At 44.8% G+C, this 17,454-nt stretch overlaps 1 protein-coding gene across 1 annotated transcript in view; it reads left to right on the top strand.

Annotated features, from left to right (window-relative positions):
* Positions 1-17,454, top strand: part of alpk2 (alpha-kinase 2) — an 87,043-nt gene that overhangs the window by 60,306 nt on the left and 9,283 nt on the right. The window contains exons 9-11 of the mRNA XM_068056919.1: positions 9,116-9,387; positions 11,074-11,344; positions 14,187-14,235. Coding sequence (XP_067913020.1) covers positions 9,116-9,387; positions 11,074-11,344; positions 14,187-14,235 — 592 coding nt within the window. The remainder of the gene's footprint in view (positions 1-9,115; positions 9,388-11,073; positions 11,345-14,186; positions 14,236-17,454) is intronic.

Raw genomic sequence — 17,454 nt, 5'->3', positions numbered from 1 at the left:
ATAACCAGGGGGCATAGATTTAAGGTAAGGGGCAGGAGGTTTAGAGGGGATTTGAGGAAGAAATGTTTCACTCAGAGGGTGGTTGGAATCTGGAACGCACTGCCTGAAGGGGCGGTAGAGGCAGGCACCATCACAACATTTAAGAAGTGTTTAGATGAGCACTGAAAACGCCATAGCAAACAAGGCTACGGGCCGAGTGCTGAAAAATGGGATTGGAATATATATATAGGTGCTTGATGGCCGGCACAGACCCAATGGGCTGAAGGGTCTGTTTCTGTGCTGTATAACTCTATGACACTACGAGATTGCAGCTAGGGACCCATGGGATTGAATCTGGCAGTCAGGTAAATTGTCTGGGGGGCTCTGAATGTGATAGGAGTGTAGTGGGAGCCCAGGGCAAGGGAGGCCCAAGGTAATCTAAAACAAAATTCATAACGTACCCGCCTGGGCCTCTTCTAGCCCATGATCCAGCTCCCGGATGGTCTGGCCCGACTTGAAAGACATTACTGCTCACCCCGCTCAGACCTCCAAATAAAACTGAAAAATTGGGTCTTCATCTGCATATTAAAAGAGGACCCAGATGCTTTTCTGCATGTTTTTTGCTCGTCTGCTCAAAAGAGCAAGTTAACGTTGAGTCAAGACAGGAAGGCAAAGAGATCAGAGGGGTAAGTCACTGGTCTCATTTGGACTGTCACCCTCCCCCAATTGCCCAGTTTCTATTAGACAAGGGGAGTTAAAATCGAGACCATGGTGTCTGACCATGGCTTGGCCATGTGAGCTGCATGCAAGATGGCAAGATCCCCAAGGATGCATTCTACAGCGAGCTTGTCACTGGCATCAGACCAATCGGCCGTCCATGTCTCCGCTTTAAAGACGTCTGCAAACGCGACATGAAGTCCTGTGACATTGATCACAAGTCGTGGGAGTCAGTTGCCAGTGATCGCCAGAGCTGGCGGACAGCCATAAAGGCAGGGCTAAAGAGTGGTGAGTCGAAGAGACTTCGCAGTTGGCAGGAAAAAGGACAGAAGTGCAAGGAGAAAGCCAACTGTGTAACAGCCCCGACAACCAATTTTATCTGCAGCGCCTGTGGAAGAGTCTGTCACTGTAGAATTGGCCTTTATAGCCACTCCAGGCGCTGCTCCACAAACTACTCACCACCTCTAGGTTCCTACCCATTGTCTCTCAAGGCAAGGAGGCCAAAGAAAGAAAGGATTCTGACCACATCTTTTAGGATGTCACTTATAATTAATTATTTTGAATTTAAGCCTCTCTGGCTATATCTCTGTAATTTCGTGATAAATCATGGCAAATGCTGTATTTGTTGACCCACATCCAGTATGACCAGTTTGGAACTGCTAATACTCATTTGATTTACTGTTGGCAGTGTGAGAGCGAGGGACCTTCATCTCACAGTTTGAGCTGTAATTTAAGCCCAAAGCAACAGCTGCTTAATTGAGAGAAGCAAGTGTTAAACTGATAAACCAGAAAATATGGAATCCAAGTTGATAATATCTGGTGAGAGGCTGGGATTACCTCTCAGTGATCGATGCAGGGGAGGGTGAAGGGAAGGGGAAGAGAAGGTATTGCTTATTTAAACTCTTAAAAATCCTGAACTGTGAAGCAAACTGAACTGAGAGTCAGCCATGATTGCACAAATCGCTAAAATATTCCTGATCGAGAATTTTCATCCACTTTTTTTTTTAAAGTATTAAAAGCTTACAAATTACTCTGTAGGATATTTTGCTTAATGCAGCTATTCATTTTAAATGTGTTTAAATCTCCATTAAAACTAACGACAAAGGAATGTCATTGCTACTGTGTGATCCTCATACACATACAGGAATAAACTGGAATGGGAAAGTGGTCAATCCAGTCTGTCCCAATTCTAAGAAATATATCCTGAGATATTTCATGCCCCTTATCAAATCTAGTAACTTCTAGCCCTATAATATTTTGACAATGAATATTTACTTCCATTACTTTAATTTCATTCTTCCATTAATGGCAATGCCTTCAGCTGCTTTGGCTCTAAGCTCTGAAATTCACCCTCTTAAACCTCTCCATCTCTAACTCTCTCTCCTCCTTTAAAATGTTCATTAAAACTTAACTAATTGGTCATAACACCTCTTTATGTGGCTCAGAGTCAAACTTTGTTTGATTACACTCCTGTGATGCTCCCAGGGATGTTTTACTATGTTAAAGGCACTGTATGAAATCACAATGTCCAGTTACACGTGTGATGAGAGTTCTCCATAAAGATACAATTCAAGTACCCTTGGATGATTTGAATCTGTAGCTGCCACTGCCACAACACAGCCTTTTATTCAGATCTTGGTAGACTATGAACAATAAATTGCAGCATTAATGTACATGAAATGGTGTGTTACTGATTTACACAGTTCACATAGTTTATTATGTTGTGGTAGCAAAAGGAATTTGTTGCAGTTTGTTAGTCTAATGTCACATTCAAAAATCTTTGTATTTTTACTATACTCAGTAAAATGAAAATAATGAAATGAAATTAATCTTAAATTGGGGGAAAGAGGGAGTGAAGTGAGTCCATCTGAGGTATCAGGTGCAACATTGGAGTAGCATAGCATTCTCTCACTCATGCATCCTGAATTTGAATCCAGCCCTGATTGATGGCTCTTTCTGTGCCAGCTGCAAGGATTTTAGCTGTAAAACCAACAGACTCCTAGAGAAAGTAATTGATTGAGTGAAAGGATACATTTCTAAAGGTGCTGGATTGGTATCTGTTGAACAGATGAAATGGGCGTTACAGGGATAAGAGTGAAACACTTAATTTTCTCAGAAGTAGGAGAAGCAAATTGGTGTTTCTTAAAGCAGGAGATTAACAAATAGTATGGCAGGGAATAACCATACATGAACTCAGATAGAGCAGCTTGAAAGCCCAATTTCTCACTCCAGACTTAGGTTCCCAGAGATTAGAGATCAGTCTGCATCACAAAACTTCCCATAATTTTGAACTAATTAACACTAGATTAGCAATCTCACCCAGGCAAGCCATTTCCACTGCCGTGGAAAATTAAAAAATTATTATGGTTGGTTTCATAACATTACATTTAAAGCCCATTGATGGGAAATTATTTCCTGTCCTTTGGTTAACCAAGTATTTGATACACATTTCCAAACTATTTTTTTTTTTATTTTAGAGATACAGCACTGAAACAGGCCCTTCGGCCCACCGAGTCTGTGCCGACCATCAACCACCCATTTACACTAATCCTACACTAATTCCATATTCCTACCACATCCCCACCTGTCCCTATATTCCCCTACCACCTACCTATACTAGGGGCAATTTATAACGGCCAATTTACCTATCAACCTGCAAGTCTTTGGCATGTGGGAGGAAACCGGAGCACCTGGAGGAAACCCACACAGACACAGGGAGAACTTGCAAACTCCAGACAGGCAGTATCCAGAATTGAACCCGGGTCGCTGGAGCTGTGAGGCTGCAGTGCTAACCACTGCGCCGCCCAAAACTAAACCAAAAATTCAGACAAAAAGGCTAAATTCACAAATCCTGCACTTAAAAAGGGAGCCTGGGTCAGAGATAGGACTGACATTATACTGAATATAATTGGTTTTCCAACTCATCTTTCCTTTAAGTATTGGATTAGTCAATTTACCCTAGAATTTTTCTTTTCCTGATGTGGAAAATGTACTCTATCAGTAAGGATGTCCCTACTCAACTGAAGTCCAGGGAGTTTACGGGGCATAATAATAAAAGCAAAAAGCAGCAGTTGGTAATAGCCAAGTCTTAGAGACCCCCAAGTATGTGCAGAAGTACGTCTGGAGTTTTATTGGCTAAAACCATGCAGGTAATCAGCACAAAGAGAAGGTAAGCTTCCCACTGTTTATCTTGCTAGAACCACCCTACCCATCAGGACATTGGTTGACAGGGTTATCTGGATCTCTGTGAGGAGAATTCTTGCCCCCAGATCCCATCAATGAGCCAGAATTGGCTAGTCAAATAACAGTGCCAAGAGTGCTACAGCTTTTCCTGATTCAGATATTGGACTCCTGAGTTTGGTATGGAGGGTTCTGATCTTCTTCACCATTGGAACTAACTTAGTTTCAAAGAGCTCCTACTTATTTCCCTTTCTCCCAAAAAGGAGATCATTAGACAACTGACAAGCATGGGCTTTATTCCTTGATAGATAACCTGCTGTTGCCAAAAGCTTCTCATGAGAGGCATGCTAAGTAACATAACTTACCATAAGATGTGTGAGTGCATTACTACTATTGTCTGATCCTGAACTTGACACAGCATGCCCAATTGAATGATATGGTGGGGTAAGTAGTTACTGCTGAAGCTCTACTTGCCTAACTTCATCAAATTCAAAGTGGGCACCAAACCTTTGATTTATGACCATGTGCGCCCATACCTGACCTTCCAGCACCTGTGTATCCAAGCATTACAACATCAACATGATGAGAAACGAAATGCAAGTTTAGTATAGAAAAAAAATGGCAATTCCTCTTGTTTAATATTAAACTGGAGAAAATGATGGTGTGTCGGTAAGCATCATCGCAGTCCCTAGATCTGCAATACAATTAGAGCGAAATCCTCAATGGCAGATACACTTGTGGTTTATTTCATCTGTTCTACTCCAGAAGGCCAGTTAATGAATGGTGATACTGGAGCCAATCTTTAATCAATGTTACATTTATTTACAGAGTCAAACATTACAAGCATGTATTTCCTAACTCAACCACACAGAGAATCACAGAATAGTACAGTCCAGAAGAGGCCCTTCGGCCCATCGAGTCTGCACTGATGCATTAAAGCACCTGACCTGTCTACCTAATCCCATTTACCAGCACTTGGCCCATAGCTTTGAATGTTATGACGTGCCAAGTGCTCGTCCAGGTACTTTTTAAAGGATGTGAGGCAACCTGCTTCTACCACCCTCCCAGGCAGTGCATTCCAGACCGTCACCACCCTCTGGGTAAAAAAGTTCTTCCTCAAATCCCCCTTAAACCTCCCGCCCCTCACCTTAAACTTGTGACCCCTCGTAACTGACCCTTCAACTAAAGAGAACAGCTGCTCCCTATCCACCCTGCCAATGCCCCTCATAATCTTGTACACCTCGATCAGGTCACCCCTCAGTCTTCTCTGCTCCAGTGAAAACAACCCAAGCCTATCCAACCTCTCTTCATAGCTTAAATGTTCCATCCCTCTGCACCCCCTCCAATGCAATCACATCCTTCCTATAATGTGGCGACCAGAATTGCACACAGTACTCCAGCTGTGGCCTTACCAAAGTTCTGTACAACTCCAACATGACCTCCCTGCTTTCGTAATCTATGCCTCGATTGGTAAAGGCAAGTGTCCCATATGCCTTTTTCACCACCCTATTAACCTGCCCTTGTGCCTTCAGAGATCTATGGACAAACACGCCAAGGTCCCTTTGTTCCTTGGAACTTCCCAGTGTCAGGCCATTCATTGAATACTTCCGTGTCACATTACTCCTTCCAAAGTGTATCACCTCACACTTTTCAGCGTTAAATTCCATCTGCCACTTTTCTGCCCATTTGACCATCCAGTCTATATCTTCCTGTAACCCAAGACACTCCACCTCACTGTTAACCACTCGGCCAATCTTTGTGTCATCCGCGAACTTACTGATCCTACCCCCCACATAGTCATCTATGTCGTTTATATAAATGACAAACAATAGGGGACCCAGCACAGATCCCTGCAGTACGCCACTGGACACTGCTTCCAGTCACTAAAACAACCGTCTGTCATCACTCTCTGTCTCCCACAGCTACGCCAATTTTGAATCCACCTTATCAAGTTACCTTGTATCCCGTGTGCATTTGCTTTCTTGAGAAGTCTCCCATGTGGGACCTTGTCAAAGGCTTTGCTGAAATAATGGGCTGAAATTTATAGACACGCTGCCGAAACAGACATGGGCGAAAACAATGGCAGCCCACCTGCACGGGCCGCATACTGCGGAGCCATCGCGATATTAAGCACGGCACCCCATTTTAAAAATTGGGGTGAACTGCCTGCCCCCTAACCCCTACCCCGCCCCCCCGATGTCGTGGAGAGGACAGGCTGTCCGTCACCGGTAGTGACGTCAGTTGCCTGTGTACAGGCGTTGACACCATTTTTAAAGGGCTTTGAGCCCGACCGTTCTATTTAAATATTTAAAGGTACATTGATGTAAAAAAATTAAATTAAGTTATCTTGCCCCTCTCCCTCCATCCTAATACCCTGGAATTAATTACTTGCCCTCTCCCCCACCCCCACTCCCCCCAAAACACTTACCTTGTCCAGCTGACTTTCCCCTCCTAAAGTGCACAAACTTTACACTATAACCCTTCCCAGCATTCGTTACACCAATAATATGACTTTGACCCCGTTCACCACATGCCCCCACCGCCCCCCCCCCCCCACCGCGCACAGAGAAACTTACCTGCACCCCCTCCCCACCAATCTTCCACCTCAGTTCCCCGGATGGGTATCTGAAGGCGCGGGAGTGCTGGCCACCAGCACAACGATCGCTCTGGGACAGATGGCAGGAGAGTAATGGGAATTAATTTGTTTATTTTAATGAACTTAAATATTTAAATTTCGCTCCGTTGCCGAGCAGCAGGGGGGGGGGGGCCACCACGAGGCCTCTTTGCTGCCGGCAACATCGGGCCGGGCCTTCTCAGCGTCGAGGTCCATGGCGGGCCTCTCCCGGAGGCATTTTACGGCCCACTCTGCCACAACCCGATGTCGGGGGTCTGTAAAATTCAGCCCACTGTTTTAATAAGTGTCTGATAATATGTGCTCAAGGAAAACCCCAATTAATGCCCTCCATCTGCATATGATTGTGATATATTGAGAGGCACTTGTAAAGAAAAACAGATACCAAGATAGCCATATCACATGTTTTAGATTATCATGCACTGGGCATGCTCATAACCAGGCCAATAAACAAAACTTCTGTCTTTGGATTTCACAGAATCACAGAATTGTTAAAGTATAGAAGGAGGCCATTCAGCCCATCGTGTCTGCTGCGGCTCTTCGACTGAGCAATTCATTTAGTGCCATTCCCTTGCCTTCTCCCCGTACCCCTGCACATTCTTCCTTTTTAGATAACTATCTAATTCCCTTTTGAATGTCTCAGTTGAACCTGCCTCCACCACACTCTCTGGCAGCGCATTCCAGATCCTAAGCAGTCGCTGCGTGAAAACATTTTTCCTCATGTCGCCATTGCTTCTTTTGTCAATTACCTTAAATCTGTGCCCTCTCGTTCTTGATCGTTTCACGAGTGGGAACAGTTTCTCTCTATCTACTCTGTCCAGACCCCTCATGATTTTGAATAGCTCTATCAAATCACCTCTCAGCCTTCTCTTCTCCAAGGAAAACAGTCCCAAATTAGAATGACAGAATGGTCACAGCTCAGAAGGAGGCCATTCAGTCCATCATGTCCATGCCAGCTGTCTGCAAGAGCAACTTCTCTAATCTATCTTGGTAAATGAAGTTGCTCATCCCTGGAACCATTCTCATGAATCTTTTTTGCCCTCTCTCCAATGCCTTCACATCTTTCCTAAAGTGCGGCACCCAGAACTGGACACAATACTCCAGTTGAGGCCAAACCAGTGTTTTATATGTTATGTTTTAACATAACCTCCTTGATCTTGTACTCTATGCCCCTGCCAAAATTTAGTCCGGGGTGGGAAGCCACTGCCAATTGAGGCAATTAATGCCCAATTAACAGCCTCATCCTGTCGCTGCCGCAATTAGCTGTGCAGCAGGCAGCCCTGTCACCGCACAGGAAGCATGGCACAAAAAACCGTGCGGGCTGCTTCCTGGATCTGGGGGCATGTCCCTCGTTGAAAGGCATTTAGTGCTTCAAGGAGGAACCAGGCATCGGATGGTGGGAGGGCAGGGGGGTCTGCTGAGAGCCACCCCCCTACCCTTGCTAACGACCCCACTACATGTCCTCCCCTGTGACCCTCACCCCGCAAGACCCCGCCTGCCCTGACCTACCTGGGTCCTGGGTCTCAGGTAGTTGCTCCACCGGCAGATGCCACCTCCTCCACGCTGCTCAGTGGAAGAGCAGCTGGTCTCCGATTGGCTGGCAGCTCTCTAAGGGAAGGACTTCCGGCGCCAGGGTCCTTAATCCTGTGGAAGGCATGCCACTGTCCACTTAAGTGTCTGATTGGCACTGCATTCGGCAGGCCTTCTGGAGATTAGGTGACGTGGGGTTCTCAGTGTCGTTTTTTCCGTACCTCAAGTCCCCCGTCGCCAGCATAAAATCCCAGCCAATGAGGCTCAACACAATCTAATCGAAAATCATCACTATCCGAGCAGATAGGTCACTGGGACGTAGCTTAATTGTTTATTGCGGTCCCTACTGCCATTTGCTGCAAAAACGTTTGCACTTCAACCCCATTTTATTGCCAAAATCTGTAATATATTGAGAGGAACTTGTAAAGAAAGATCGACACCCAGATGGCCCGATCACATGTTTTGTAATGCCATCATGGACTGGGCATGCTCATAACATAGGAATACATTACAATAATTAAACACAATTGATATACAACTAACATCTATCAAACAGTAATAGTTTATTTTTGCTGGAAACAAACAACTTTTTTATTTGTTTATGGGATGTGGACGTCACTGGTAAGGCCAACATTTATTGCCCATTCCTAAATGCCCCTGAGATGGTGGTGGTGAGCCATCTTCTTGAACTGTTGCAGTCCATGTGGCGTAGGTATACCCACAATGCTGTTAGGTAGGGAGTTTAATGTTTTTGACCCAGTGATGATGAAGGAATGGTGATATATTTCCAAGTCAGGATGGTGTGTGTCTTGGAGGGGAACTAGCTTATGGTGATGTTCTCGAGTACCTCTGCCCTCGTTCTTCTAGGCAGTGGAGGTCATGACTTTGGAAGGTGCTGTCAAGGGAGCCTCAGCGAGTTGCTGCAGTGTACCATGTAGATGATACACACTGCAGCCATGGTGCGCCGGTGGTGGAGGGGTGGATGTTTAACATGGTGGATGGGGTGCCAATCAAATGGGCTTACAGTGTCAATACCTCAGATTACAATAACATTAGTTTCTCATTTATTTCTTTTAGGAGAGGAAATCGAGTTGTTACAACTCATAGTTGAAAAGGAGCTCACAAATGAGTGTAATTTTGATGTCAAGATGTGTGGCAGTATCGTAACAGAAGAATTACATTTTGGTGAAGGATTGCACCGAAAAGCATTTCGGACTAAAGTTATTTATGGCTTTGTACCTCTGTTTGATCCCGGACACAACTGTGTCCTAAAAATTCATAATGCTATTTTGCATGGGACAAAAACAAGCAGCGAGCTCATACAGCAGAACTATATATTGGCAGTACAGGTAAGATATGCAGACTGACAAAAGGAAGCATCTCCTTGAAATATTCTATATGAATCATGCAAATGTGCTTCAATAAAACTTGTTTAAGCATGCAAATGATCAATTATAAACTTTGTCAAACTTCAAAAAAATTAATTGTACAATACATTAGATGCAATATTTTTATGTCTGAAGTCTCAAGCATGCACAGAATTTATCTCAGACATTGCTTCAAAAATTGGAGTTAATCTCCACCCTCTCCGTTGGGCGAGAATGGGGTTGTTGTGCAATGAAATAGCAGTGCAATACTTAATGGCTCATTGCTGTTAACATCTGGTCAGTGTGCTTCCTCCACTCTTCTTTCACCCAAAGAAAGTTGTCACACAAAAATCTATCCAACGTACACCAGTGCGCCCCCCCCCCCCCGCCCCACACACAGGTACACACATACAGAAGCCCCAATTTTAACCTAACCCAGTGGGTGGATTTGGATCGGTTGGGCGTTTTACACTCCCCTACAACCCCCATGTTATGCTCCATTGCCGTCGAGAATTATAAAAGCTAAGAGAAGATGACAACCTTATATAAAACCTTCCTAAGACCTCAGTTAGAGATGCAGTATTGACCACAATATAGGAAGTATATTGATGCTTTAGAAAGGACACAACACTGCTGCACAGAGTTCAGGAGAAACTTCTTCAGACAGAGTTGTGAGGCTGTGGAATTCATTTCCAGGGTTAGTGGTTGAGGCAGAAACTATGTCAACATTCAAGATTGGATTGGATTGGTGTATGAAGGAAAAGGTGTTGAAAGGATATGATAACAGGGTGGGTAAATGTGATTAAAACTATTTTCTCATGTGGAGGGTAAATGCCGACATGGACTAGTTGGGCCAAATAGCCTTTTCCTGTGTTGTAACTTCAATGTATAAACTTCCATGTGATGATGCTGTTTTATTTTCAATTGATAAAATATCACTAATAAGAATGGTGACTATAACTAGAACAGAACAATGACAACTTTCTAATGTTTCTAATGCAGTAGAGTATAAAACAGTGTTCTTCATTTTTTCAGGAATGTCATGTACAGAACGCTGCTCGGCAATATGGCAACATGTTTTCAGCAGAGGGGACATTATTAGAAGGCTTTGGTGAAGCGCCTGAGTGAGTAAATGTGTGTTTTACTCATACTGGCCTTAGCTCCCCTTGTCCTTGCTATAAACCCAGGTCCTTACTTGTATTACTGTACATTCTGAAAATTGAAGTGAGTATTGTAACTAGAATGACTATTCTAAAATCCTGTACCTGCCATGAAAGTGCAATTGTATCAGGCGAACTCCTAAACTTTTACTCTAGCCATGGTTTGTAGTTGTCAGTGATTGCGTCACAGTATCTAGCTACTTAATGTAATTTTGTTAATGTTTTTTTCTTTGTTAATTTTGTGCTCATCAAAGTGAGGTAGGTTAGTTCTGGAGAATGGAACACATCCCATTTCTGGGTCATTGAGGTTGATTGTGCACGTACTACTCTTATTTGAGATCAGCTAACTTAGTATACAGCCTGGGACTGAACCTGGAACCTTCTCGCCTGTATGACTCAGTTACACATTGCAGAGCAATTCCTTTAATAATATTGTTGATTTCTGACCTGATAGTTCATGTCCTTTAGTTATTGTAATTAAATAACAATTTTTTTTGTTACCCAACAGGCAGGAGGTACTTATCCTATACCTCATGTTACACAATCATCTTTCTTTTCTAGAGTCATTCCCATATATCTCATTCATCGCCCAGCAAACAACATCCCTTATGCAACAGTAGAAGAGGAACTGATAGGGGAGTTTGTTAAGTATTCAGTGAAGGATGGCAGGGAGCTAAACGTCAGTAGAAGAGAATCTGAAGTTGGTCATAAATGCTGTACATTCCAGCACTGGGTGTATCAGTGGACAGAAGGAAATCTCCTTGTCACAGATATGCAAGGTAAATATGATATATCGCTTTTCAACCATATATATATATATATATATAAAAATATGTGTGAGTTTCAAAGATGTGTAGGATGGCCAGTGTCTGATCTAGTGATACAGTTGAAGGATACTAACTGATTCAATACCAGAATCAGAAATTAAAGTATTATCATAGAATCTTGCAGCATAGACGGTGGGCATTCAGTCCATTATGGCTCCTTTGAACAAACTATCTAATTAGTTCTAGACCTGCAGTTTACCCTTAGTCCTGCAAATATTTATTTTTCAGGTGTATATACAATTCCCTTTTGAAAGTTATTTCCACCATCATTTCTGATAGTGTATTCCAGGTAATAACTTTCTGCGAAACAAAAAATTCTCATCTTTGATCTATCTGCCAACTTATCCCAAAGTACATGCCATTGCTTCAATCATGGTAGTTGTGCTGTACAGTTTGCCTGATGAGAAGCATTTCCACTCCTTGTCACTGTTAAAATTTAAGAGGGATTTGGAGACAGGTAAGCAGTGCCTTGAATATGCATATAGAGCTCTGTTTTCCTAATCAAAGAGGGATATGAAGCCAACAGTGTTCATCAGGCCTGGCAGCCCTGTATCAGTTTAAACAGGAGCCAGCCTCAAACCAGTACTTGTAGTCTAACTGCACCCTAAAAAGACTCCCAGCATACACATATACTTCTACATTATTAAAGACCAGCAATGTTTCCACAAAAACTTGCTCTCCTGCACCTCTCACCATTTCTATTGAATTGAGGGTGGACCCAAGCTTTATAATGTGTCAGAATTGATGTAAAAGACAACCTGCTGACAGGTCAGTTAGGAAGCTTCAGACATTGGTATAATTTCACTCCCTGTGGCTATGTCACATAGCGCAATGTCAGCTATCTACAAGCTTTGACACCTTGCTGTGTCGGGAAGCCAAATTGCAGGTATTCAAATAAAAGCAAAATACTGCGGATGCTGGAAATCTGAAACAAAAACAAGAAATGCTGGATTCACTCAGCAGGTCTGGCAGCATCTGTAGAAAGAGAAGCAGAGTTAACGTTTCGGGTCAGTGACCCTTCTTCGGAACTGACAAATATTAGAAAAGTCACAGATTATAAACAAGTGAGGTGGGGGTTGGGCAAGAGATAACAAAGGAGAAGGTGCAGATTGGACCAGGCCACATAGCTGACCAAAAGGTCACAGAGCAAAGGCAAACAATATGTTAATGGTGTTTTGAAAGACAAAGCATTAGTACAGATTAGGTGTGAATATACTGAATATAGAACATCAGCAAGTGCAAACCTGAAGAAAAACAACCTGAAAAAAACAGTGGGTAAGCAAACTGAACAAACTAAGATGAAATGAAATAAATGCAAAAAATGTAAAAAGGAATGCAAAAAAAAGGAAGAAAAAATAACTAAAAATGAAAGTAAAGTGGGGGGTTGTCATGCTCTGAAATTATTGAACTCAATGTTCAGTCCGGCAGGCTGTAGTGTGCCTAATCGGTAGATGAGATGCTGTTCCTCGAGCTTGCGTTGATGTTCACTGGAACACTGCAGCAATCCCAGGACAGAGATGTGAGCATGAGAGCAGGGGGGAGTGTTGAAATGGCAAGCAACCGGAAGCTCAGGGTCCTGCTTGCGGACTGAGCGGAGATGTTCCGCAAAGCGGTCACCCAGTCTGCGCTTGGTCTCCCCAATGTAGAGGAGACCACACTGTGAGCAGCGAATACAGTATACTACATTGAAAGAAGTACAAGTAAATCGCTGCTTCACCTGAAAGGAGTGTTTGGGGCCTGGGATAGTGAGGAGAGAGGAGGTAAATGGGCAGGTATTACACCTCCTGCGATTGCAAGGGAAGGTGCCCTGGGACGGGGACGAGGTGGTGGGGGTAATGGAGGAGTGGACCAGGGTGTCGCGGAGGGAACGATCCCTTCGGAATGCTGACAGGGGAAGGGAGGGGAAGATGCGACTGGTAGTGGCATCACGCTGGAGGTGGCGAAAATGGCGGAGGATGATCCTTTGGATATGGAGGCTGGTGGGATGAAAAGTGAGGACAAGGGGAACCCTGTCACGGTTCTGGGAGGGAGGGGAAGGGGTGAGGGTAGAGGTGCGGGGAATGGGTCGGACACGGTTGAGGGCCCTGTCAACCACAGTGGGGGGAAATCCTCGGTTGAGGAAAAAGGAGGTCATATCAGAAGCACCGTCATGGAAGGTAGCATCATCAGAGCAGATGCGTCGGAGACGGAGAAACTGGGAGAATGGAATGGAGTCCTTACAGGAGGTAGGGTGTGAAGAAGTGTAGTCGAGGTAGCTGTGGGAGTCAGTGGGCTTATAATGGATATTGGTAGACAACCTATCCCCAGAGATGGAGACAGAGAAGTCGAGGAAGGGAAGGGAAGTGTCAGAGATGGACCATGTAAAGGTGAGAGAAGGGTGGAAATTGGAAGCAATTTGCAGGTATTCAAATCTTGTCTCTCAATCTGTGACTCTGCCACATTTAGTATAGTAACAATACCATACACCGCACACTAAATTTTATACTTCACATGCAGTTACTTCTTAGCTGCCAATATACTCAAATAAAATTGGAAAAGCATAAGGGTTCACAGATCAGTAACTGAAAGAGAATGCAAAGTTAACATTTCAGTCAGAACCCTTCACCAGCCTTGCAATGAAGGATATCCCCTGTAGCATTAACCTATCTTTCTGTTTCTGACTAACTTGCATTACCACCATTTTAGATGTCCAGCAGTTGCAGATTTTCATTTTATCTCCACTTATGTAATGACTTTTTTTGCATATTTTACAGAATTTGTAAAAGACATACTCTTTCCAATTGTTTCCCTGTAGGTGTAGGAATGAAATTAACTGATGTTGGAATAGCAACTAGTAGAAAAGGGTAAGTGAAGAAAATGATGAGCGGTATTGTTACTTTGGCTCATTCTCTATAACTTGATTGATGATGCTGGAACAGCACATTCTCTGGTGCTAGGCTGATGACGTGGTATTGGTAGTAATATTACTGCATATGACTTGGGTGAAAGTTTCAACTTAAAATAGTAAAACAAGCAGCTGCTATGTTATAGCTACTAGGTTGGGTTGAAACCCCATCATGAATATTAACAGAATGAAAAATTTTAATTTTGATTGCTTCTCGTGTTTACGTTTCCATTTTTTGTTCATACTGGGGGCTAAATTCAATATCCCTTATGTCAGCAGGCACGAGGATTGTGTTTGACAAATTTGTTCGAGCTTTTTGATTATGTAACTATTTGGGTATATAAGGGGAAGCCAGTAGATGTGGTATACTTGGATTTCCAAAAGGTTAACATGCAAGATAAGGGCTCATGGAGTTGTGGGTAATATATTAATATGGATGGATGATTGGTTAACAGACAGGAAGCAGAGAGTAGGGATAAACAGGGCATTTTCAAGTTGGCAGGCTGTAACTAGGGGCTGAATTTTGTGCTCCTGGCAGGGCTCCCAGCACCAGGCCGAAATAGCAGGGGAAATCCCACCTCAGCCAGCTGGAGCCCCCCCCCGGGATCGATTCTTCAACACCAGGCCAATTAACAGCCTGGCGCCAGGATCCCTGTCTCTTTAAAGACGGAGATCCCACCTCCAAGACGTACCAGCCAATCAGAGGAGCAGCAGCTCAGTAGTATCAGCAGTGCCACTGGAAGCAGTAGCTACAACCAGTACTGCAAGAGATCTTGGACCCAGGTACAGCAGTGCAGGCCAGGCCAGATGCAAGATAAGTGAAACGGGGTCTCCGGAGCCAGTCTGGCAGGCCCCAGTGAGGGGGGGGGGGGGGGGGGTGAGAGGATGGGTGTTAAGTGCAGGGGGAGGGGTATTCAGGGAGTTGCAAGTTTTCCTGGTGGGGACCCTCCATGGGGCACAGATTGCCCACAGAGAAAGGCTCCCCCCAAACTCACAGGAAGGTTGCCTGGTGAGCCGACAAGAGACCCCTGTTGCCTCCTTTGCAGAAGGCCCACCCGTTTGATGAGCTAGTGAGGCAATTAACAGGCCACCAGTGGGCCTTCCACGGGATAAAGGACCCCATGAGCAGGAAATCCCGCCCACCCAGAGCTGCTAGCCAATCAGGCTCAGCAGTGCCACCGGGAAGGCGGTGGCTGCTCCTGGAATGATACCCACTGGAGGCCCAGGATAGCAGAGCCATCCAGGCCAGAGGAGAGTGATGGCGGGAGGGATTTTTCAGGGTAGGATCACGGGGGAGTGGGGTTTGGGAGGGTCATCAGCAAGGGCAGGGGATGGCTCTCAGTGGGCCTCCCCCCACCCTGCCACTTCCTGATGCTGTGTTCCGTGATCAGGCACTGTGCCTTTGAACAAGGGACACCTGCAGGCCCCACACCGCCTCCGAGAGACCACAAGCAACCCACACAGCTTTGCACGTTGTGCTCCCTGCATGGTAACGGGCCCACCCAGCGCTTTGTGAATACCAGTGGTGGCGGGAAAAGGCCCTTCAGGGCCTCAATTTGTGGCAAGGTGGGAAGGCCGTCCATGGGCCTTCCTGCTATGGACTTAATCAGGGTGGAAGCTATCCTACCCGTTTAAATGCGTTCCCACCTTCAAACTCGCCATGGGGGAAGAGCATGAAATACCATCCTTGGGTGTACTTCTATTAAGGAACACAGAAAGTTAGCATGCCGTACACCAAGCAATTAGGAAGGCAAATGGCATATTGGCCTTTATTGCAAAGGGATTGGAGTACAAGAATAAGGAAGTCATGTTACGGTTGGATAGGGCTTTGGTGAGACCACACCTGGAGAATGGAATGGGCTTGACAGGGTAAACACTGAGAGGTTATTTCCCCTGGCTGAGGAATCTAGAACATGGGGCACAGTGTCAGGATCAGGGGATGATCATTTAGGACTGTTCATTTAGGATGATCATTTAAGACGGCACAGTGGCGCAGTGGTTAGCGCCGCAGCCTCACAGCTCCAACGACCCAGGTTCAATTCTGGGTACTGCCTGTGTGGAGTTTGCAAGTTCTCCCTGTGTCTGCGTGGGTTTCCTCCGGGTGCTCCGATTTCCTCCCACATGCCAAAGACTTGCAGGTTGATAGGTAAATTGGCCATTATAAATTGTCCCTAGTATAGGTAGGTGGTAGGGAAATATAGGGACAGGTCGGGATGTGGTAGGAATATAGGATTAGTATAAATGGGTGGTTGATGGTCGGCACAGACTCGGTGGGCCGAAGGGCCTGTTTCAGTGCTGTATCTCTAAACTAAACTGTGTTGAGCAGAAGTATTTTCACTCAGAGGGTTGTGAATCTTTGGAATTCTCTACCTCAGAGGATTGTAGATGCTGCATTGTTGAATATCTTCATGGCTGGGATGGATAGATTTTTGATCTCTCAGGGAATCAAGCAAAATGGGGAGCAGGCGGGAAAGTGGATTTGAGGCAGAAGATCAGCCATGATCCTGTAGAATGGCAGAGCAGGCTCGAGGGACCATATGGCCCTTCCTGCTCCTATTTCTTATGTTCTGATATTCATATGTGATGCAATATTAACCCATGCCTGTTGCTTCAGATGCAGTCAACACACCAGTTTCGTGCTGCCTGCTATTTTTCATGATGGCTGCGTGCAACCATCACTAAACGCGCAGTTCAGTGGCTTCATGTCTCAGCAGGAGCCCAAGTCTGTGCAAGGCTGGCGCTACTTAGAGCTATCTTACACTACTCAAAACTAGCCTGCATCTCATACAAGGGAGATGCCTTCTCACTGAAGCAGGTGCTGAAACTGTTTGTGGAAGAGGTACTGAGAAGGAGGTTCTGCTGCAGAGGACTCAAATAAGCACTTTAATGGGGCATATTACAGAAGAAGGCTGATGGTTAAACACAATTAAATGGTTGATTCATTGGCAAAAAAGCCTGCATGCAATGTTAAGGAGCATGGAGGAGTCCAGCACCAACCTGAAACAGGGCTCTGCACAGAGCTTAGAGCCCATCCTTTCCAGTAAGTAAGTGGTGGCCAACTCCATTAGCACGCTTGTGGACCCAACCACGATGCAGCCTTTGATAGCCAATGTCTCAGTTTCCATTGCAATACAAGCAGAAGCCACCACACGTCTGGGTGCTGCAATGGAAGCTCAGA

This window comes from Heterodontus francisci, chromosome 1, assembly GCF_036365525.1.
Source record: "Heterodontus francisci isolate sHetFra1 chromosome 1, sHetFra1.hap1, whole genome shotgun sequence".
NCBI classification, from domain to species: Eukaryota; Metazoa; Chordata; class Chondrichthyes; order Heterodontiformes; family Heterodontidae; genus Heterodontus; species Heterodontus francisci.
Note: the sequence above shows the minus strand (reverse complement) of the source record. Positions and strands in the feature narration are given on the sequence as shown.